A 24,439-nucleotide genomic window follows, 5' to 3' on the forward strand; every position below is an offset into this window, starting at 1 on the left:
TCACCCTCCAGTCCCAACAGCCAGCCTTGGCTCCCCGTCATCTGACAAAGCAGAAAACAGATGACTTCATGGCAGGGCTGGTGGTGGTGGGTGGGTGGGGTCTTTGGTCCATTTAACTATTTTTGCCAGTTAGAGAATAATCCTTCCAACCATTCCTGTGTGTTCACTAAGCCATTGGCAGAGGTTCTAGCTCCCGAGCAATAAACTCTTTGGATTTATTGTCCGAGAAACATGTTTACCAACCCAGAATTTTACACTTAATCAAAACATAATACAAATGGAGCATGAAATAAAGACATTTTCAGATATACAAGGGAACATAAATTCAACAGACGTCAACTGTTAGAGAGAATGATGACCAAATTAACCAATAACATTTATTGTTACATCTAAATAAGCAGGGATTATTTTTCAAACAATTAATATAATCTGGAACTAAAATCCAAGAGCTAAGATTCTCTGAGCTAATTGAACTAAGATTCTCTTTTCTGTTTTTTAGAGAACAGGATGTAGACCAACACTGGATAATAGAAAAATTAAAGTATGAGTTATACATTTAAAGATAACTAATAGAATAAAAGAAATATGATATATCACTCCCATACCATTAAAGCAAAAAATCAAATGGAACAAAAAAACCCTGATTATTCCAAGCATAGGTGGAGGGGGGGAGGGGATTTTTCTAAATAAAAATGCTAAATAACGTGGTAAAAATAAGTCCAAAAGTATCACTCATCTCAATATTTATGAATATATGGAAGGAAAACAAAGTCATAGATTTATACATTTGGCAATAAGGAAAGAAATCCAGCTTTCGCTATTATAAAAGATATACTTAAAAGGGAACAGCATGGGGCTTCCCCGGTAGCGCAGTGGTTGAGAGTCCGCCTGCCGATGCAGAGGACACGGGTTCGTGCCCCGGTCTGGGAAGATCCCACATGCCGTGGAGCGGGCGGGCCCGTGAGCCATGGCCGCTGAGCCTGCGCGTCCGGAGCCTGTGCTCCGCAACAGGAAAGGCCACAACAGTGAGAGGCCCGTGTACCGCAAAAAAAACCACCACCACCAACAACAAAAGGCCTCTCAAGGCTAGGAAAGCCACATCAAGGGCTTGCCATCAGATTCTGCCAGAGATATCTATAGATGTGGGTGGATTCCTCTCTTCTCAAGGTCCCGAAATATCTTGAAATATCCTGTAACCAGCAGGAGGTGGTCTTCATATTCACCTGATAAGGCTTTTGGGAACCTAAGAATTTCTAGTTTCTGGAAGGAGCAGGTAGAGAAAAGATAAATGTTTCAATTCTACTTACAAAGTTATAATTCATTAAATTTCTGTAAGTCATACTTAGCTTGAGGGGAAGGGTTTCTTTATATCTGGAAAACACAGATTAAAAACCAGCGATATTTCAGGCACCCCTCCCCTTGCCAAATTACAACCATATCCATCAGTTCACTCAGTCCTATGTGACTAATTCTTGATCTTAATCTTCTGTTGACAGTTTTATGAAGCCATCAGGTTTTCCATTAAAATTCTCTAATTTCTTACCCAGTTCAGTGGAAACTATTTTTGAGTAGAAACACAGTAAAACATAATTATTCCTAAGGAGTTCACCTAAAAACCTCTTATCTCACTTACATTTAACTTAAAAATTTCATCATATCAAGTTATTTTTCTTGCAGACAAATTTTGTAACAGGAATAATAAGATCTTATTTGACTTCTAGTAAACTTAGGTACAATAAAAGTATTATACTTAATGTTGATGACTCTAAAGACATGTCTGTATTAATTAAACCAACAAACTTAAACTTGTTTTCATTCATTAAAAATTAATCCTAAATCATGTGATCCTGAAATTCATTTGGGTTAGTTTCATTTATGTTTCAGAGTATTTATATAAGCACCTAATTTCCTTTAGGTCGATTATATACAGATCTTTTACAAACTAATTTTGACAATACTGATGCCAAAATATTGGCTCCCTGTACACTGATGCTGAAATGAGATACGGAGACATGGTTTTGGAAGAGAAAGAAAGGGTGGCTTAACATAGCAGGCTAGCGCCTCAAGAACTGTGCACTCCTCCTTGGGGAATAGGGAGAGATCTTATAGTCAGGGCTGTCAGCTGACTGAGGAATTAAAATAGCTGGTTTTAATTCCTCAAAGAATTGGGTGGTCACCTCAAGGATATCAAAGGACTGATGTACCAGTATTTACTTAACGGTTGTAGTGGGGCTCCTCTGAAGGGCCACCGCAGTCACGAGGATTGATCCTCAGATACTTCTGCTGGGTTCTCAGTCACCTGAGGACCCCTTGTGGCCAGAGAAGCAAATGTCCCTTGTTCTTAGGAGATGAATAATTGTCTCTCATTTCACTAGCAAATGGTTTGTTCAGATCATACACTGACCTTTTTTTTTCAACTTAAGCCAAATTTAACAAAAACCCAGCCACCTGTATATTTCCTAAGCCTATGGCCCAGATTCCCCTAGGTCCCTACTTAGGACATGTACTGGTACCCCTTAAGACTCCAAGTCTTAAGTAAAAACAGCTTGAATAACATTTTTAGGATGATCACTTAAAAACAATGAGATCCAGATATGAGGAGAATTCACCAGAACACCTGAGGAGTACTGAGAGGCTAGTGGGGCTCAATGGGCCTGTGCTGGTACTGAGTGCCAGTTCGGTGTAGATTCTAGGTGTCCACTGGTGGGTATCACTGATATCCTGCCCACTATGCCATGCTAATGTCAACCAAAAAAAGTAATCAATAGTTGATCTAAGAAAGAAATGGAAGAATTTTATTCAAGCCAGTGTGAGGATTATAACCTGGGAGATGGTCTTTCAGAAAGCTCTAAGGGCTGCTCCACCCGTTAGAGGTCTAAGCACAATTATATAAGTTTTTTGTTTTTTGGTTTTTTGCAGTACGCGGGCCTCTCACTGTTGTGGCCTCTCCCGTTGCGGAGCACAGGCTCTGGACGCGCAGGCTCAGCGGCCATGGCTCACGGGCCCAGCCGCTCCGCGGCATGTGGGATCCTCCCGGACCGGGGCACGAACCCGTGTCCTCTGCATCGGCAGGCGGACTCTCAACCACTGCGCCACCAGGGAAGCCCCTATATAAGTTTTTGAAACAGTTTACACAATCCAGATCTGCACACACAAAGGGAGTATTGGGTCATTGTGACCCATTGGTTGTGCTGAAGACCAGGTTTTCTCCTGGACTTTAACAGTTACACCCACTTTTTTTTTTCTTTTTTTCTTTTTTGGCCACGCCCTGTGGTTTGTGGGGTCTTAGTTCCCCAATCAGGGATTGAACCTGGGCCGCCTGTAGTGGAAGCGAGGAGTCCTAACCACTAGACCGCCAGGGAATTCCCAACAGCCACTTTCAATGCTGGGGCTGGCATTGCCCTCAATGACTGCTTTGTCAAGTTCATTTCCTGGTATGACAATGAATTTGCCTATAGCAACAGGGTGATCGACCTTATGGTCCACATGGCATCCAAGGAGTGAAAGTCTCCTGGACCACCAGTGGAGAGAGAACAAGAGGGAGAGAGAGGGTCTCAGCTGCTGGGGAGTCCTTGCCCCAGTCCTATCCCCCAACACAATGTGAATCTCCTGTTCATGCCACAGTTTCCATCCCAGACTCCCTGAAGGAGGGGAGGGGCTCAGGGAGATCTACCTTGTCATGTACCATCAATAAAAAGAAAGTCCTGGTTTATGCAGCCCAGGGTTTTCGTGTATGTGCGTGTGCGTGTGCATGTGCGTGTGTGTGTGTGTGTGTTGGAGGGTTGGGGGAGTGGGTTGGGCAGGGGGAGATCCAAGATCATAGTTTTATAATATTACAGAACAAAATCCAAAATTTCAGGGTCAGCTGGCATGGTCAGATGAAGAGTGACAGATTTGTTAAAAATAATATGTGTGTAGGGCATGTTACCACATGTAATTTACATTTGTGTGAGCCAAAGTTTGAAAAGCCACCACCAGCTTTGCTGTGCATCTAAAGAAAAGGAAACACCAGCCCAGATGCTTCCTGAGACCCTGGAGTTTTCTGTGTGGAAGACTTGAGTATCACTGCCTTTTCAAAGACCACTTGGGATTGAAGATCAAGGTGCCATAGAAATGATGAGAGTGAACAGGAATGTTTCCCATGGGTGTCAGTGCCCATTCAACACGATTTTTATGCTTTTATGTAAGGGGATGATTATGATGTCAGTAATGAAAAGGCATTTCTGGGTCCTGATTATAGTGACTACTGGGAGGCTGCTCAAAGACAAACATGGGCCCCCAACTCCTCTGCAAGTCACCAGCTTAACACTGTTAGCAGCTGCCCGGCTCCCCCAGCCCTGTGTAAAACCATTGGTTTGTCAGACCCCTGTGAACTCTGGCCTACAGCCCAGGCAGCTCAGAAATTCCGGCTGTCAGACTGGAAACAGTGTGACAACCTTTTTAAAGTGTCCCTTCTGGGAGACAAAAATCCAATGGCTTGCCTGAAGATACTTACTGGGATCATGTCTGATAAACACCTAAGTTTTCTGAGGTTGGCCAGAAATAAACTTCATATGTATATATATTTTTTGGTGAAAAAATAATATCATTTTCCTAGACTATATGTTGTCGACTTGATTAAAGGAGAGCTTGGGTAAACATGAAAGATTGAATATGTTTTATCCTTTCCTTCCTAAATCCCCACTATAATAACAGTAAAGAAGTAAAAAGACCATAAACCCATAGGGTTAAAGAGAAAGGAGAAATGATGACAGGAGTTAAGAGACGTCAACACGATATTGGAAAATGAAAGCAGATGGAAGATTGATAACTGATTTAGAAGAATGGAGAGACTTAAACAGATGGGAGCTGGTGAAAGGGGTGCAGCAGATAGAGGGGGCCAGTGGAGGGCACCAATAAAGAGAAAGCCAGTTGGCTCAGCAGAACACAGGAAAGTGTAAGGAATCAAAGGCGCAACCACTGGTCTGTTCCTCATCTCTCTATTTTTGCCTTTTCCAGGGTTTTCTTAAATGGAATTATGTAGTCTTTGGAACCTCGCTTCTTTCATTTAACGTAATATATTTAAAAGTCATCTGTGTTGTACTATCAATACTTTTTTCCTTTTAATTGCTAACTAGCAATCCATTTTATAAATGTGCCACAATGTGTTGGATTGGTTCCAGGTTCTGCTATAAACATTTGTGTAGTGGTTTCTCAGTTTTTCTGTCAACATAGGTTTTCACTTCACTTGGGTAAATACCTAGAAGTGACGTTCTGGGTCCTGGGAAATCCTCTGAATAACGCTGATTACTTTGTTGTCGTTTTAACAAGCAACCAATCCAGCAAGTTTCAGACTGCAAGTTCTGGTTCACCTTCTTTGGGAGGTAGTTCCCGCATCAGTTCAGTTTTCAAAGACTTCGCTGTACTGTTTGGATCTGCCCTTTCATGTCTCACTCTGGAGTTGGTCTGGGACTTGGGTGTTGATTTATCGATATATTTATGTTGTAGTTTCATACCTAAAGCTTTGTGTGCTTCTTTGGGTGTGTCTTGCACATGAACAGCCTGGGGTGAGCCTCAGACTTGTGTCAGTTTATAGACAAAATCAGAGATACCCTTCTCCAGCTCTCTCTTACGAGGGATTTCCGTATCACAAATCAATTGATCGTGTGGCTTCTCTTGCCCTGTCATAGTTTATTGTGAAGGATGACAAATTCTGCTGCTATAAATGTTTAGTGACAGCATTTCACTTTAATCTTCACCCCGTGCTCTGCCTCTCAGGTCATCCATAACCACTGTGTTCACACATTTCGCACGAAATAAACTCACTGTCATTCTGTGTTGTCAGGAGGACTCCCATCAACAGAATGTTTGGGAAACGTGTTGTAACCTCCTATACAAGGGCTGCCGAACAACCATTGCACCATATGATTTTTTCTGGCACTTTAGAGACTCTTCAATGACCCTTTTGATGTAAAAAAAAATTATCTGCCAATAAGTTTTTCTCTAAAATAGGAAGTCATGACAGGATACAGACAGAAAATATTTTTGCAGTTGGACCTATAGGACTCAGTAGCCATAAGGGTGCATTTCAAAACTTTTGGATACTTTTTTAAAAAAAGTTTCTCTCTTTATCATAAATAATAATTTGCCTTTTGTCGTATCTAATGCTGCTCCATTTCATGACTATCTTTGCTTGGTTCAGCTTCCCAAACTGAGCAGTGGTTAAAAGCACAGGGTCTTTTAAGGTGTCAAAACTGACCTTTGGTGCCGTATCCAACGTTCAAATAAGAATCCTTGATCACATTCTTACCACCTTTAATTTCATACTTCTGCGACTTGGGGCAACAGAAATAAATATGGAAGTGTTTCCCTGTCTAGAGTTTGTCTGTGAGTCCCCTTCAAACAAATACATCACAAGAAAATAAAACTACAGACCAGGACTTCCCTGGGGGTCCAGTGGTTAAGACTCCACGCTTCCACTGCAGCGGGTGCGGGTTCGATCCCTGGTCAGGGAACTAAAATCCCACAGCCTGTGTGGTGTGGCCAAAAAGATAAAACAAAAAACAAACCAACCAAAATACAGACCAGCCATAAGGACAGTCATTTTTCTCACAAAGCAAGATGTCTGGGGGCTAGGTGGTCCATAGCAAGGTGTCTGGGGGCTTGATAAGGTCATTGCAGATCCCAATAGACCAACAAGTCCATCTTTCTGCCTTGCCATCCTCAGCATGTTGGAGATGCTTCCACTTGGGGTTTCAAGATGGCTGCAGCAACTGCAGACAATGCAGGAAGACATGATTTCATCCAGCAAAAAGGAAAATGCAGTGCTTCTTCCCATGCATCTCTTTATACTAGAATAGACAAAAAACTTCTTAACACACCATTCTACGACAACAAATATGCTATATTAGTGATTATATCAATAATTCTTTGGCAAAAGGAAGAAGAAGCCAGCAAAATAAAACTAAAAAACTTTCTGGCAAACAGCAAAATCCAGAAACTTAAGTAGCTGAGGTACAGATCCAACACTGACTGGTATTTTACAAGATAACTCATTAGCAAGTCTAGGAGATTGATAGTTGCACTCTATAAGGGATAATATGAAATTTTTGGATGCCTAATGTCTACAAGAAAGTTCTTATCAGTAACAGTGAAAGACATTTTTATGATTACACAAAAAGAACAAGAAGAAAGAAGATATTGAACAGGTAAACAGGTAAAAATTTCACAACAGAATCTCTTTCCTGAATGTAGGTCTGCACAGTTCACCCTGGCTAGATATATAGTCAACATAACTTCTGGGGTGATGAAGTGGTCTGTACTTTCTGTAGGACTGCACAGTGATTAATGCTGGGAGCATATAAATGGTATCATACAATATGTGGCCTCTGTGTCTGCCTTCTTTCACTTTGTATCATGTTTTCAAGGTTCGTTTGTGTTGTAGCATGTACCAATACTTCATTCTTTTTTATTGACAAATAACATTCTGTTGTGTAGATATACCACATTGTGTTTATCCATTCGTCATTTGATGGACATATGGGTCGTTTCCACTTTGGGGCTATTTTGAATAGGGCTGCTATGGATGTTCATTCATAAGTTTTTTATTTTTTGCGGTACGCGGGCCTCTCACTGTTGTGGCCTCTCCCGTTGCGGAGCACAGGCTCCGGACGCGCAGGCTCAGCGGCCATGGCTCACGGGCCCAGCCGCTCCGTGGCATGTGGGATCTTCGCGGACCGGGGCACGAACCCACGTCCCCTGCATCGGCAGGCAGACTCTCAACCACTGCACCACCAGGGAAGCCCCATAAGTTTTTATTTAAACACATGTTTCTAATTCTTTTGGGTACATACCAGGGAGTGGAATTGTTGGGTTATATTGTAATTCTGTTTAACTTTTTGAGGAACCACCACACTGTTTTTCACAGTGACTGCACCATTTTACATTCCCACCAGCAATATACAAGTGTTCCCTACTTCCTCATTAACGTTTGTTATTTTCTGTTTTGTCTTTTTTTCTAATTATGGGCAGCCTAAGTGGTGTGAAGTGGTATTGATTTGCATTTCCCTAATGACTAATGATGTTAGTTATTGTTTGGGTATTTGGTTTGAACACTTTCTTTCTAGCAACTAAATCACCCAATGAATGCCAGTGCTTCTGGTGAAGGTGGTAATTGAAGCAGATAAGTGTTTAGATGGTGCTCTGGTAAAAATTTGAGTCTGTACATAGCCAAGTCATGGAGCCAGTGCAGAGTATTCAAATCGATTAACATATGCCTGATGATGCTCTTGCCTGTCATCATAAATGTCATTTCAGGCCGTTATGACCATCTCTGAATGGTACAGGACTTAAGTACAACTCAGGATCCACACAGCATGCTTATAATAATGCCCTAACTCCCTCTGAAGATGAAACACGTTTGTTTGTGTTCCTTAAGCCAATGCATAGAAAAATTTCACTGAGACACTCTTTGGACCACTGTTCTTTGTTTCTCTTTTTAAAAATTAAATAATACATTCATATAGTTCAAAAGCCAAACAACCTAAAAAGGAGTAGCCTTAAAAGACTCACTCTCACCTTATTCCCCATCCACTTCAATTCCCCCTCCAACAAGTAACTGCTTTTCATTGTTTTGTGTGTGTGTGTGTGTGTGTGTGTGTGTTTCCTTATGCAAATACAAACAAATCATATATATTCTGGGAGAGTAAAATACATGCTGTTTTGTATTTGTCTTCATTTATTTCTATCTCAAAGGTCTTTTCACACTAATGTTACAGAAATATATGAGATCTGCTTTTCCATAGAGCATGTTGTCAAACTTTTGGATTTTTATTAGTATGATGGTTGAAAATGGTATTTCATTGTCGTTTCAATCTTTATTTCTCTTTATTATTAATGAGTGTGTCTATCTCTTTGTATGTTAAAGGGCATTTGATTCGCTTTCCTGAGATCTGTCTGTTCATATTCTTTCTCCATTTTTCTGTTGGGTTGTTGGTCTTTTTCTTAATAATTTCTAGGAGCTTTTTGAACATGACTGATGTTATCACTATGTCTATGACCTGAACTGTAAATACTCTTTGTCAAGTTTGTCATTTGCCTTCTAACTTTACTTATAGTGACTTTTGCCTTGCTAATTTTCTCCATGCTACTTTTATATTTATAAGGAGAACAGAGGAGGAGGAGCCAGGAAGAAGACAGAGAAGGAACAGCTGGTTAAAGAATCTGGAGAAGAAAAGTATTTCAAGAAGGACAGAGTTGTCTAAAGGGTCCAATGATGCAAAACAAAACAGAAACTAAGACAAGGCCATAGAAATGAACATCAAATTCGGCAGAAGGGGGGCAGTTTTAATGGTGGAGATAAACACCTTGTTGGAGCAAGTGAGTGAGGAAAGGTGATGGAGAGAACTTTGAAAAAGTGTTGCTCTGTGGTGGGGCAGAGAAATGTGGTGGCAGGTGGAGAAACAGGGTCAAGGAAGGGTTTTTTAGTGGGAGATGCTATGCTAGAGAATATCTGTAGGCTGATAAAAGTGGGAGAAACTATCTAGTGGTAAGAAAAAAGCCAAGGATGCAGAAGGAGGCAGAGGGAATACTTTTAAGAGTGAGGCCCTTCAGAAGGGCAAGAGCCGGTGGGATTCAGGCCCACACAGAGGACAAGCTTCATCCATCGTGAGCGTGGACACAGCTGGGAAAGTGGTAGGTGTGGTTGATGGTATGCTGATGGAGGAGTTCCTGCCTGACTGCTCTTGTTTTCTCATGAAGTACGTGATGAAGACAAGCTGAGAGGACTCTAGTGGAAAAAAAGAAGTGGGAAATCAATGTGTTAGAATGTGGGAAAGGAAACATACGAGGGAAGGTTGCTGCAATGTTGAGTCCCATTTGAGATTTATGGTGAAAATGTCAAGGGAAGCCAGGGGCCACAGTTGTGGTTTCATCTCCAGCCCTGCTCAGGCCTGGATTGGGAAGATAGTATCAGGTCAGGAAGCTGTAGAGCAAAAACAATGGAGGGGGAGGGGCAAGTGAGAAGGGTAACAGCAAGGGAGCGATTATGATAATGAACGTGGAATTGGAGATGAATGAAGAGGAAGTAAGGATATGGGGGAAGATGGTTAGTAAAACAGAAGGTGTTAAAACAATCAGAGGCCTCAATAAGATAGAAGAAATATGGGACGCAAGCACTAGCCTGGGTGAGATGGAAGGATGGGAAATAGGGATCAAAATATCAAATCAGAATGCTTGAAACAGAGATTTTGGAGATGGTGCAGTTACTGGTGAAAGGGTATGACCGTAGGAGTGAGTGGCTGCAGTGAGGGAATAGGAACTTGCCTTTGAGCAGGTCAGGAGCTGAGTTCCCAAGATGCTGGATAACGCCCCTGGGCAGAACCAAAGGATTGAATCTAGAATGTATACAATAGGGAAATCTTCTGAGAATATTCTGGCTGAAAGTGTAGATAAAAATAGATTGTTGAATAAGCAGCTTGTGTTCTGTTTTATTTAGACACAGATTTAAATGGTGGGAACTAGGGAGATGTGTACTTAAGTGGGTTAGGAAATTGTATACCATGAGGTTATTTGTTTTTGGGGGGATGGAGGGTGGAGTGGCTTTATAATAATTCATAACAGTTGGTACAAGCCTGCTAGGGGAAGAACGCTGAAAGATCACGGCCCATCAAGGTCTCAACTCACGTTATTTTTCTCACAAATTACACAACCTTCTTGTTCATTTGCTGGGCAAGCTCTGCACACATGTTTACAATCTGGTTAAAGAATCAGCCTTTACAATGACGTTATTAAACACAAACATACACAGTGGTGGCCATGGTAACAGCAGGGAGCCTCTGGAGTTGGATGCTCTCAAATCCAGTTTCCTCAGCAACATCTGAGGAGGGTTGTGAGCCTTTAGGAAAGAGGCCATTTTCCCATGCACATTCACAGGAGAGAAAAACACGCAGCCAGAGAATGTTCATAAGGGTTGGTGTGACCTTCCTTGTCCTCCTGGCAGGCAGTCACAGCTGTAGACGCCCAAGATGCTCTCCTCTCCAGCTCTGAGGGATTCCTGTGACCACGTCAAGATGCCATTGACAATCAACCAAGCGAGGCTGGGAGGATCTGTGAAACTTGTCGCAGCCCTCAGGTTCCCTGTTTGAAAGAGGAGTGATGTTCAATGCATTCTTGGTCAGGAGGCAGGTCAGGAATGAAACCTGCCAAAAAGAATTGATACGGCTGTAATATCATTCAGGGTCCGGTCAGGAACATAAAAACCGTACCAGTTATTTTTAACAGAGGGAATTTATTATAAGGACTGCAAAGGCCAAAGGAAAGGGCCCAGGAAACATAGACGGGGCAACAGAAGGAAGCCCCTGGATGGGTAGTGGTGAAAAAAGGCAACAGGAATCCAGAAGCTTGGAAGAGGTGCAACTCAGGCCTCAGAGGAAGGAGTACTGGACAGTTGGTGCAGGTATCTTTGATGCACACAGTAAGATTGGTTCTGAGACGGGGAAAAGCTGGAAACTTGAACTGCCCTAAAGAGCTGTTGCTGGGCGCAAACCACAAGAAGCCAGTCCCTTCTCTCTCCTCCAGCCTTGCAGGTTTCCCCTACGGGTGGAGTCCAACAAGGTGCCAGCTGGTTTGCTGAAGTCCAGCCCCGAGCAGCCATAGGAAACAAAAACAAGTTTCCAGTTTGGGGCTGTCACAGACAACGCTGCTATGGGCATTCTTGTGTGTATCTTTTGATGCCATTTGTGCACTCATATTTGGGGGGTATATACCTAGGTGTGTACTTGCTGGATTTAATAGATACAGGTAGTAACCATTCTGGAGAATGTGTAGTGGTATCTCGGGATTTCAATGTGCATATTTCTAATTTCTATTGAAGCTGACTATCTTTGATCACTTGGATATCCTCTTTAGAAAGGTTTCCAGCCAGGGTTCTAGCCCATTTATAAGTGGGTGGTCAGTCTTTTTCTTATTGTTCTATGGGGTTTTTAAGTATATTCCTGATATAAGCCCTTTGATTACATGTATTACAAATATTCTCTCCCAGTCTGTGAACTTGCCTTTTTTCACTCTCTCAACAGCATCTTGTGATAAATAGATGTTCCTAATTTTATGTAGTATAATGTATCAATTTTTTTCCTTTAGGGTTAGTGCTGTTTGTATCTTTTTAAAGGAATATCTCCTTATTCCAGGGTCATGAAGATACTCTCTTATATTCTTTTTTTTTTCTATTTTCCATCTCTTTGTCCATATGAACTGAATTCTAGTGATTTTTTTCAGACCTGTTTTCTAATTTGTTCTGTTTTCAGCAGTTTCTAATCATCTACTGGATTTCTAACTAAAATATTATATTTTTAATGCCTAAAAATTCTACATTTTCCCTCAATTCTGCCTGGTCATGTTTGACAGCCTCTTGTTCCTGTGTTGTCTTTTCAAAATACTCTTTATTTCTTTAAACATATTAAACATATTTAATGTATATTCTGTACCTAAAAATTACAGTATCTGCAGTCATTGCAAGTGTGATCCTATCACTCCCAAGTTCAATGTTTCCACTCTCATTGCTTATGGTAGCATGTTTCCTTCTGATTTTTAGAACTGTTTGCTATGAGCTCAAGTCTGTCAGAATTTTATCCACGGGAATCCTTCAATGCCTGATTTAAAGTATGTTCTTCCAGAGAAGAATTGTAATTTCTTGTGCTTAGAATCATTACTAAATTGAGATCACTTAAAATTTGGGGCATTTTTGGACCCCCGAACTTTAAGGGCTTGGAAATATGTGGGAGACTCCCTCCCCCACCTTCCACCCCAAGCCAAGATCTATTTGGGCAAATATTCTCATCTCTCCTTTACTCACTGAGGGTGTTGGCGTTTGGGGATCCCAAGTTTATTACAGAGTCTTTGATCCAACTTTGCATTTTGTATGGGCCCGGGCTTTTTGTCTCTTGTCCCCAGATTTGGCTTCTTAAAACCCTGGCCTTGGGCACCAGGAACCTGCAGATACCACCAGGGCTACACTGGCTTCAGTGCTAGCTTACCAATTTTTTTTGGCTGCATTGGGTCTTCGTTGCTGCGCACAGGCTTTCTCTAGTTGCGGCGAGCGGTGTGCGGGTTTCTTATTGCAGTGGCTTCTCTTGTTGCAGAGTACGGACTCTAGGCGTGCAGGCTTCAGTAGTTGTGGCTCATGGGCTCTAGAGCGCAGGCTCAGTAGTTGTGGCTCACAGGCTTAGTTGCTCCGCGGCATGTGGGTTCTTCCCGGACCAGGGCTCTCACCCGTGTCCCCTGCATTGGCAGGCAGATTCTTAACCACTGAGCCACCAGGGAAGCCCTGGCTTAACAATTTTGGTTTTATACTTTCTTATTCCTTTCCCTCACTTTTCTGCCAGCCCAGCAATGAATTTTAAAACCTTTAAAACTTTTTATCCATCATTTTGAGTGTTCTGTACCAGGAGAGTTTTCCTGCACATGAGTCTACCATATTGTCAGAAATGGAAGTCCAATAATCTTTCTTAGAAAATATGATACTCATGCAGGAGCCGCATAAGGCATATAGTTTCTTCTTCAGCAGTCGGTCAAAGACTTTTTACAAACCCAAGTTTTCTCTTTCCTACTGTGTTTCTTCATGTTTGTTTAGGGTGTCTCAGGAGAAATTCCTTCTATAAATGTGTAGTTGCCATAAGTGAGAGCAAATTGAATGAAAACTCCCTAAAAATAGCAATTATTGCACCAGGTAATGAGATGACCATCCAGGACCATATTAAGTTGGGAAAAAATAAAAGCTATGGGAGAAGTGATTAACCCAAATGATGCCTTTCTGTCAAGATCAGAGCCATCTTCTGTCACAATTTTGCAATTTAGGAAGAGCTAGGAGTTGTTTAAAATAGATGAGCTCCATGTCTTGGGATGTAAGTTTAAGTGGAGCAGTTCTGGTAAAGAAACCAGAGGGGGTCTTCTGAACAATTCCAGCTCTGACTTTGTACAAAGATCATCCTGGAAATGCTTTAAAGAAAAAAAATACAGGAATTCCCTGGTGGTCCAGTGGTTAAGACTCTGCGCTTCCAATGCAGGGGACGCAGGTTCATTCCATGGTCAGTGAACTAAGATCCCACATGCTGTGCGGCGCAGCCAAAAAATTAAAAAAAAAAATTTTTTTTTTAAAAGAAAAAAGAAAAGGAAAAGGAAAAAATCCTCCAGCACAGGTGGTGGGCAGAAAGCCCAGCCAATATCTGTGTCTTCTTAAGCCAGAAAAGACACTTTTCTCCTTCATAAAAGGCCTCAGGAGGACCAACTTAGGATTTTCACTGTTCCTGGGAGGATACTGATGGCTCTGGCTTCTTTTAATATGCAGGAGACCAGCCCCTTTCCAATCTAGGTCTTAAATAAGCTTGGTGTTAATGACACACTTCATCACTTCACTGGTAGTGGGTTTTTTTTTTTTTTTTTGCGGTACGCGGGCCTCTCACTGTTGTGGCCTCTCCCGTTGCAGAGCACAGGCTCCGGACGCGCAGGCTCAGCGGCCATGGCTCACGGGCCCAGCCACTCCGCGGCATGTGGGATCTTCCCGGATCGGGTCACGAACCCGTGCCCCCTGCATTGGCAGGCGGACTCTCAACCACTGCACCACCAGGGAAGCCCCACTGGTAGTGTTTTTAACAGTTGGTTTCTTGGGAGGATTTATAATACCAGGATCTCTTCTACAAAGTGTCACTGCCTTTCAAAAAGGGCTATCCAGTCTTCTCGTCCAATGCTCCCATGGCTCACATATAACAGGAGCCCCACGAAACTCTGTTAACTCTGGGTCCTGTAGTCATCAAACTGCAACCTAGGATTTCATAATTTTTCAGTAACACCATTTTTTCCCCACGTAGAGTTCCACTTTCAAAGGCAAAGGTAACTGTTCATTTTGTAGTAATGTGTGAGAGGCCTGCCTGTCTGGGTCAATGGCATATTTTATGACAACCTTCCAAAAGCAAAATAGGTCTGCCTTGGTTTGCCCTTCTGTCCAGGGAAATGATGGCGGCAGCATGTTGTTGCCAATAGGCACCGGGTAAGACTGGCCAAAAGAGAAACTCCTTGGCCAGTTGGTGGAGTATTACCACTGTGTTTGAGGCACATTAAACCAGCCCTGACCGACACTTCCCATGTCTGGCAGCCCTGCCAATGTCAGGGCCAATGGCCTCTTGTGATGAGATGTAGCCCTTCCCAGCTGGCGTGGCATATACTCCCACTTCAGTTAGAACTGAGCTTTGCTTCAACTTCTGCTTCATGCTACTGTACTTCCTCTCAGAGCGTATCACATCTTGATAGTTTTATATTCACCTGGACCCCTCTCCAAGCCCTATTCAAAGTTTGCGTCTGTAGAGAGAGTGTACCTGTGTTTTCACCAGGACTCTGCCAGCCACTGTGCAGTTAACTGTGGTTTCTGGGATGTGTGACACAGAACTTATTTTCACACCACTTGGACCCAACCCAGACGTTCTTGACCCCTGAAACCTTGATAGACCTGCTGTTAGGCCAGCCTGATTTACTCAACTTTTACTGTGGAGGAGTGTTCGTAATCTGATAATTTGATAATTTGTCAATTTCTTTTCAGGTTAAAAAACGCCCAATCGTCTTTGCCCCTTCATAACTTCTCAGCTAATTCAACGGTCCTTAGTTCCCGCTCGGTCCGCATGATCTCCCCAGTGGCTGATGGTTGGCTACTCCGTCTTTCCAGCATCTCCTGTAGGTTGCACTTAATCCTGCTGCTTCTGCCCTGGGCAGCTGAGGTGGTCCCTGTGCTTTATTTTCCTGCTCAGCAGCTGGCCCCTAGCTGTGTTGGGGGAGGGGGCTCCTCTCCAAACCTGAGGCTGGGGAGGCAGAGCCCCAAAGAGGGGAAGTGCTCCCAGCAGCCAGTCTGGGGGTGGGGGAGTAGGAAATCCAGGCTCAACCAAGAGGAGATAGATCTTCACTCCTGGGGTTTCTCATCATCAAAGCAAGAACCGTGGTGGTTCTTTTGGAAGCCACTTGCCAGCCAGGTCATGGGACCTATGCTTGGCTGCAAGTCTAGTGGGATGGGAGGGGGGGGGCGGGCAGGCAGTCTGCACAGTGGTGACAGGGTGTGGCATGGGGGTACAGGGAATCCTGGGCTCCTGGGTGCCTGGAACAGTCACGCTTCTTGGTGGAGCTCAAGGAGGTGGGCGGGGACTGGGGGTTTAGAGTCCTGAGAGCAGGGGGCGAGCAGGGGGCTGCGGGTGTGCCCTGGTTACACAGTAGGAGCCTCAGGAGCGCTTTGTCTTCAGGCGGAATGCGGGGCCGGACCCTGAACCCTCGGACCATTTACCCAGTGTTGCCGAAACTCGTTGCCCTCCTGCCCATGTCCTGTCAGAAGCGACTTCACTGCAGAACCCACAGCCAGGTAGCACGTCTGTTGTCAGATCGCCCCTCCCTTCCCTCTCAGGCTACTGCCGGGCCTCCTGGGTTCCTGTGCCTCCCTTTTCTTTCTCCTCCCAGCCCCCCTTTCTCTGCTGATCGGCCTGAGCTGGACTGTCCCGCAGCAGCTGCCTGGCTCCTTCCCACAGGGGAGCGGGGGCTTGGTGGGCAGAAGGGTCTCGGCCCCGAGAGGCCGCAGCTGCTGGCCTTTCGTCTCCGTCCTCCCAGCCCCGTGCTCATCCCCGGGCCTGCTCCTCGTTGGCCTCCTTTCTAGCCAGGATCAAAGCAGGGTCACCTTTCCTGCAAGAGAAAGGGGAGGTTCCTTCACCTCCCTTTGCCTCACGTTCACCCCACCCACTCCCTTTGCTCTGTGTTCCCCAGGATCTCTCTGTGGACACGGCTGTGTTTCCGGAGAAGGTGAGCAACGGGATGCTGAGGGGCAGCAGAGACAAGGAGGCCGTGGATGTGCCTGAGGAAGGCCCAGCCCACCAGGGGATCAGCCCCACCTTCATTGTTCAGGAGACCTCACTGTGATCTGCACTCGGGACAGTCTGTCCACATTCTGCCAGGCACGCGCCCGCTCCCTCACCATAAGCCCCTTGTCTCTCGAAGGCCAAGACCAAATCACTGTGTCTGCCCCAGGCAGAGGGTACAGCTGTCACGTACAGGGTCACGGGGATGGGGTAAGAGCTTTTCTTGACCTTCGCCAATCTATTCTAGGGCAGAGATTCTAAGAATTTTTGGTCTCAAGATTCCTTTACGTTCTTAAAAAAGTAGGGCTCTGAAAAGCTTTTGCTTCTGTGGGTAATTGTTATTGATATTTACCATATTAGAAATTAAAATAGACTTAAAAATATTTATTTAAAAATAACATTAATTAACCCACTATATGTGAATATAGATACCATTTTTATGAAAAATAATTATTTTCCATATTGGAAAATATTTAGTGAGAAGAGTGGCATTGGTTTACATTTTTGCAAATGTCTGTTGTAATCGAGAGCTGGATTCTCCTATCTGCTTCTACATTCTATCTGTTGTTGCAATATCACATGTCATATGGCTTCTGGAAAATTCCATTACACTCATGAGAGAATAGGAGTGAAAAAAAGGCAAATCGCATCTTGTATTATGAAAATAATTTTGGCTACTTAGGGCACTGAATGGGTCTCAGGGACCCCCAGGGTTCCCGGACCACACTTTGCATATCTCTGATCAAGAGCAAAACGTTTCCTGTAAAGGGCCAGAGTTCCTCCACAGGAACTCTGTAAATATTTTGTGCTTTACTGTCTGTCGCAGCTATTCGACTCTGCCTTGTATCAGGAAAGTAGCCATAGATCATATGTAAACAAACAGGTGTGACTCTTTTCCCATAAAAACTTATTTAAAAAATCGGGGGCTGGATTTGGCCCACTGGCTATAGTTTGCCAACCCCTGATCTCGAATACCAAGATTGCAGGGACCCTGGGTTTAGGGCTTAGGCCACAAAGGGGAGAGGACAGTGCCATCTGACTCATCCTAGCCAGGCTCCTTCCAGAGGAAGCGAAAGGGAATTTCTCAGACAAGGCCAGATTTTTCTATTTCTAATGACGCTAGTTCTCGATTTAGTGAAATCTGCAGTCTCCACCTTAATACTTAGATATCCCTTGGCCAGCTCTGCTTCTCCCAAAGTGCATCGAAGCCTCTCCCCTGTAATTCTGCTGCCTCTCAGAAAGCACGCGCATATCCAGCCCCGGGGAGCTTGTCCCGGCCATCACTGCCCCATCCCCACCTAGAGTCACAGGTACCTGGGGATGGGGCAGGTGGTACAAGACGCTCAAGGGGACCAATCAGCCCTCTCACTCCCGAGCCAGGCCACCTGAGCGTCATTTTGTCATCCAGGCTCCTGTTTCCTTTTGGAGCTTCTTTCCTACATACCCCTGTTCCCAGGGTCTCCCAGTGAGAGGGTATTTTTCTTCCTCCGCTACAGAGGAAAAGGGCGTTACTCCTGATTCTGGTTCATTTGTGGGTCGAAGTCTCCAACCTGACATTTCCTCTGGTTATTCCCATTCATCCCCTGGTCCTTTCCTCGGCTCTGCCTGCCCCCGGCAGTCCTTTCGCTTCCTGACCTGACTGTGCTGGGTGCTGTCCGGCTGGAGGAGACGGTCTCTGGACCCCTTGGGGACGGTCCAGAACACTAAGAAAATGCCTGGAAAGGTCCCGAGACAGACTTAGATACTTGTAATGATGGTACTTGCCCTCCCCCAGCCCCCCACCAGCTGCATCCTTCTTTGGCTCTCCTTGTCTTTTCTACCGGGGTAATGTGGTCTCCCCTCTCCCGAAGGGTCTGGCATTACTAGACAGAGGCTGGAGTCTGAGTGGGGCGGACGGAGCACGCTCCCAAACCTGATTTATCAGGAGACGCTCCGTGCTGTGGGGGGGCCCCAATGCGCACCCAAAGCCAGCTTTCCCGGCTTCGTCCCCAGAGAGAGACTGTGTGCTACCAGCTTGCGAGGGAACTCATGTGTTCCTCTTCTGACCACATTCAAATTCAACAAGGAAGATACTGCTTTTTGGCTTTAGACATAGAACATTCGCGCTGGACTTTTATGGTCTTGCGAAGAACACTGTGCTAGTGCCCACCCACACCTGGTCTCTGCCTTGCCTGGCCCCGTCCAGCTGCCCAGAAGCAGCTCTGCACAAGCTCTCCGGGCTCCTCAGCAGAGACTTGGTAGATTTATGAGTTTGGCCTTGGCTGAGGCCTTCTCGCCATGGCTCCCAGCCACGGTCCAGCTGCTCTCCCACATCTCATGCTGCCGCGGCTGGGACGTTCTGTGTCTGCTTTTGTGCCTCCACACCAATTTGCTGAGTCACCCCCTCAGCCCCCTTTCCCCGGCTGCCCTGGTCAGCCCTGTGGAGGAATAGCAGTTCCTCACACCAGAGCTCAGACCCCCGGCCACGCCCAGTCGGTCAGAATCTCATTCGTTCTCACGATGGCAGTGGTGGCGTCCGTCTAAGGCTACCCCTGCTGGGACTCTAGTTGGCCTGACCCGTGCCTTCCCACTCTGAGGCACTGAGGTTTAACAAAAAGATGATTCCTTCTCTGTCTGGACTTTAGGTACCTGATCTGAAGCCACACCTGATCTGGAAAGTTACTTTCTGTATGTATAGACACTGATTTTTCCTCAAACTATTTCTACAAGGCCAGAGATGAATTCCATTAGAGCACTATCTGATTTCTGGCACCCACGGCAGGACTAAGGGAGAGCCTGGGAGGGCAGTGCCTGTGGGGAGGAGCTGGCCGGAGGGAGCTCATTGTAGGCAGATTGTAGAAATAACTCCTGAGCCAGTGGGGCCTTCGGCCAAAATCATACAAGGAACCCAGTGAACCCAGGCCTATCTTGTTTGTCCTGGAGATTAGGTTTCTAATATAATGGAAGATTTTAATTATTATCCCCTGGAAAAGATACACGTTCTCCTTCTCAGGTCCTTCAAGGATGTAACTGAGTCTAGCAAAACCTTCAAACGCAAGGGCTTAAGGTGCTGCCTGGTTCAGTTAAGGTAGAGCTGCCTCTGGGATAAAATCTCAAACTAGGCAGCTAGGACTATGTAAAAGTTTCTCTGGATACTGGAATGTAAGCAATGTAAGCTTTATGGTTTAACCTGTAAATATAACTCATAACAAGAGAAGAGTGGAAGGGTGCAGGGCCCAGAGAGGGAGAAAATGTAGTGATGAGGGGCAGCTGGAGAGACCGTAATGCAGATACAAAATTCCTGAATTCCTGATGTTGGGTAAGCATCTTGCAGTGCAATAACAAAGTACGTTCCCTTCTTCAGTTTCCTCTCTGCCTATGTGACCCCGGCCCAGCTCTGTTCACACTCACAGCTGCCGAGAGCCTGTCTGGCCCCTGGCTTTCCCATCAGCACCTGAAGCTGCTGCCAGCCTCAGCCGCTACCTCTGTGCGTGTGCAGCAGTGTCTGTCTTCTTGCAATCTCCAGAGGGTTTGTGGGAACCTTAGGGGAGAAAAGCAAGGGACGGAGCCCTAACTCAACTTCCAACTCAGTCAGACCCTTTCCTTGCCCACTTCCCTGTAACTGCCACAAGGGAGCCACTGGGGCATCACCCGTGGGGGACGAGATGAGGATCTGCTCCCCGGTCCTCCTGAGTACTCTCTGTCACAGAGCTGCCCACTGCTCTGCCTGGTCTGTGTGCTGGAACCTGGGAGTGGAGCCTGAACCAGATCGATGGGTGAGAGGCAGAATGAAGACAGGCAGGGCCTGGCAGAGAATCCAGGTCCCTAAGCTTGAGTCACAGTCCGGGAGAAAAGGGCGACTGTGATGATCACTTGTCACCAGGTGCCGGTGAGAGCGGCCTGGCGAGAAGAAGAGCGTCTGCCTCTCCAGAGACTTGGGTCCTGGTCTCTGCCTCCTTTGTTCTTTGGCCCGAGGTGATGGCTGTGGTGGAGTCAAGGCCAGAGCACCCCAGCCCTCCGGCGTAGAGACGCGATCGCATCGGCCACTTCTGCAAGACATGGGGAAGGGATGAAGGTCATGCTCACTAGCACAGCCCTCGTAGCCCTCGGCACCCCAGACCGGGCCTTCCCTAGCCTCCCTCCTCGAGACCCGTCCCCCCGACTGCTCCGACGACAGCGGTCCCAGGCTCACCACCACTCATGGCCTCACAAATTCTCCTGACCACCTGAGCCTGGCCGAGAGGCACAGGAGGAGCCGTCTGAGAAAAGCAAGGGCCCCGAGAGGAGCCCCGGATGGTGGGGAGGGAGGCGGGCGGCAGAGCTGACAGCAGCCAGGGCCTGGGCAGTGGGGAGGGCAGCAGCGTGGGGCAAGGACAGGCTCCTCCTGACACTGAACAGTCCTGACCCTTTCTCTTGCCCAGTCCCGGCCGGGCCCAAGTGCCTGTGGCCCGAGATGTCAGTGCTGCCCCCTCCCCCTAAGCAGGGGACCTCCCAGGATTGTCCATCCTTCCAGCAGGAACGCGGCCAGTCCCAGAAAAGGCCAGGTTGACTTGGCTCTGAGGTCTGCCCTCCACCTGACAGCCCCCCACTTGGGGGCTGAGGGCCACTGCTGCTGGCTAGCTAACCCACCCCACGCAGCTGCCAGAGTGCTAGACCTAGCCGGGCTCTCATCTGTTCATTCTTCAACATATTTATGCATCTCCTGCTTCCTGCGAGGGTCTCACCTTGGCCGCCGTCTTACAGCTAAGTAAGCAACTGTGCCACCCAGGGACACTGCACCAGGGGCCACCATTGACATTTCAGAGTTGCCCCATCTGAAATGTCTCAAATTCTTGCATTTTAGTTGTATTTATATGAAAGAAGAATATCTTAAGTTTCAAGACATTTCAGAACTAGGATGTTGAAGGAAGAGAGATGGTGAAAATTATCCTCCATAGAAATAAAGTTGCTGTCCTCAGAGGGCAAAGACGACCCTTTATAACAGCTACACTCCCAGTCAGCAACTTACAGTGTGCTCTACCCCACCCCCGGGGCCTGCTTAGTGACTATGAGCCCGGGGCCTGAACTGCATTCAGCCACTTAACCTACCTAAGCTTCAGTTTCCTCATCTGTAGAGTAATCTTCATGTGGTTCTTTTTCTTTTTTTTTTTTAATTTTCTTTTTTTTAATCCTCATTTGGTTCTTGTGCGGATTAAAAGATAAAAATGCACTAAAGCATTTAGTCTAGCTCTGGGCATAACTTTAGCCCCCAGATAATGTTAGCTGTTATTGCGATGATGATTACTGTTAATCATACTTCTCCTTCATGATCTCATTTCATACGCTGGAAGCAAAGTCAGACTCATGTTATCTTCCCTTTCCGTATAATAAACTGAGGTTCAGGAAAGGTAGGTGACAGTGTGGTAAGTGATGCAGGCAGGAAGCCCTCCTTCCCCCTTTCCCAGCCCCTGCCACGCCCCCACCCAGCTTGGTTACTTCTAGAGTGATGCTTTCTTAGAGCTTTGTTCTCCAAAGGGGGCTCCCTCCTGAGACAGAAGTCCAAAGGACACCAAGGCACTGTACAGTGGCATAGTGCCCCTCGGAATCTAGGAATCTCCTAGGTGTGTCTTCTTTCCCAGACCCCAGCCCTGGAAACTACTCCCTTTTCTCCTCTACCACTAAGCGCCCCGGAGTCTTGGGGCCTCTCAGAATTTCCCTCCCCTTGGAGGAACCATATTCTCATGAAGTCATTTCCAATCATCACTCCCACTGCATCCCATGAGAAACATTGTCATTCCAGTCCCAAGAGCCAGCCTCAGCTCCTCTTCCCATGAGAGAGCAGGAAGCAGCCGGCCCCAGCGTCAGCTCTGCCGAGGGCAGGGGGACAAGTCCAGTATCCCCCATCCCAAACCCCCTTCCCCAAGGCCCCGGGCCCGTGACCTACCTTGAGAGGGTGCAAGTAGCGGAGTCCACGCAGGAAGGGCGGCCAGGCGGGGCCGGGCGTCTCATGGCCAAGTGTGCGGGTGAGGTGGGCTATGTAGCTGGTGGCCAGCACCAGCACGTCCAGCTTGGACAGCTTGGTGTCGGGCGGCACGGCAGGCAGAGCGGCCTGCAGGGCCAGGAAGGCCTGGCGCAGGGTCCTCACCCGGCTCCGCTCCCGAGCGGCGTTCTCAGGGCTGGCCTCACTCTGCACAGAGGACCCCAGGTGAGTGGGGCTGACCGGACGCCCATTGCCCCTGGTTGCTAAGAGCATCCTAGGGCAAGGTCTCCTGCCAGAGTAGTAGCATGCCAAACGACAGGGACCCCAGGGCCTCGTCCCCTCTTTGTCTGCTCTCAGCCCGGCCCCGCTTTACGGCAGAGGAAATGGAGAGAAGACCTCATCTGGGCTCAGAACTGAGTCCTGTACTCTTTCCCACCCTCCACTGTGCCTCCCCCTGGCCCTTGCCGCATCCACACCTAAGTCTGAATCCTGCTTACCAGGATGCCCTGGGCCCACAGGGAGCACACAGTCCTGCCCTGCTCTGTAGGGCTGACCCTAGGCCCAGCCAGGTCCTGAGACGTAGAGGCAACTGTGGTAAAGAGGAAGGGACACCAAAGCGTGCTGGCCCTGTCGCTGACTGCTGCTCTGGGACCTTGGGAAACATGTCACTTCTCCGGGCCTCAGTTTCCTTGAGACAAGTGAGTTGGGCCAGCTCTCTGAGCCACGCTCTGGTTAAGACCGGCTCTGATTTCCCCAACCGCCCAAGCATGGAGCCTTGGAGCGGAAGTTGGCCAATGTCCCCTCTCTTGGGCAGGACAGTAACCATGAGTGAGGCTCTGCCATCACAGGTGACGTCGCAGCCCCTCCCATGCCTGCCTCTCCCAGCTACCTCTTCAGGTCCTGGCTTTCTTACCCGGCCACGAGCCAGCCTCCTGGCGCCGGACCCTCGAGGGCTTGGGGCAGCTCTGCTCCATCTTGGGTTGCTCCAGCTAGTCTCTTCCCACAGGTCCTGCCCTGTCCTGCTCAGGCGGCTCCTCTTCCTGTCAGTGCCTGCCAGCGACCTCGGTGTGGCCTTGGCCGGGCTCTTCCCTACTCCTGGCATGGCCAGTGCCGCTCTGGCCTCTCTCTGTGACATGCCACACCCCTGAGGTATGATGCTGCAGCCCCCAGGACCGGAACACAGGGCCTGAGGCAGCCCTTAGGCTCACGCTAGCGGGGCAGGCTGGTCATCCAGACAGCGACGGCTACATCTGAGGAAGCGAGCGCCAACTCAGTCCTGCTCCACTCCTTGCTCTGGGAAAACCGCCCACCCGGCACAGCCCCCGCGAAAAGCCTCCTGACTGCCTCCCAACCGGCTGAGGGCGGGGGTGCTGGATGCGGGGAGTGGCCAGGCCCTGGGAGGAGGCCCCTGCTGTAGAGGGCAGGAGGACGGTGGGAAGGGAGCTCCTTTCCCGGATCCCGGCCTGACCCTGACTGTGGTCCTGGGATAGACCTGCAGCTTCCGCTTTGGGGCTTAAGTCCATGGAAGGGCCCTGAACTCCCTTCCCTGTGCCAGAAACCTGGCTGTGCTCATCCCTGAAAGGACCTTTCCTCCCCTTGCCAGTGAAAACGACCTTCCAGCCAGAGGGCGCTACTCCCCGTACCC

At 47.1% G+C, this 24,439-nt stretch overlaps 2 protein-coding genes across 2 annotated transcripts in view; one reads left to right on the plus strand and one right to left on the minus strand.

Annotated features, from left to right (window-relative positions):
* The window catches only part of SLC5A6 (solute carrier family 5 member 6), a 32,339-nt gene extending 15,407 nt beyond the window's left edge, over window positions 1–16,932 (plus strand). Inside the window, exons 16-17 of the mRNA XM_049696221.1 lie at window positions 16,254–16,369; window positions 16,765–16,932. Coding sequence (XP_049552178.1) covers window positions 16,254–16,369; window positions 16,765–16,917 — 269 coding nt within the window. The 3' untranslated portion in view covers window positions 16,918–16,932. The remainder of the gene's footprint in view (window positions 1–16,253; window positions 16,370–16,764) is intronic.
* Window positions 16,933–20,704: 3,772 nt separating this feature from the next.
* On the minus strand, window positions 20,705–23,929 carry TCF23 (transcription factor 23). The gene is made up of 3 exons (XM_004268130.1): window positions 23,708–23,929; window positions 22,759–23,001; window positions 20,705–20,884 (listed from the first exon to the last, which is right to left on the minus strand). The coding sequence occupies exons 1-3, from the start codon at window positions 23,927–23,929 to the stop codon at window positions 20,705–20,707; spliced, it is 645 nt and encodes a 214-aa protein (XP_004268178.1).
* Between the last annotated feature and the right edge of the window lie 510 nt (window positions 23,930–24,439).

This window comes from Orcinus orca, chromosome 13 (genome assembly GCF_937001465.1).
Source record: "Orcinus orca chromosome 13, mOrcOrc1.1, whole genome shotgun sequence".
Taxonomy (NCBI): domain Eukaryota; kingdom Metazoa; phylum Chordata; class Mammalia; order Artiodactyla; family Delphinidae; genus Orcinus; species Orcinus orca.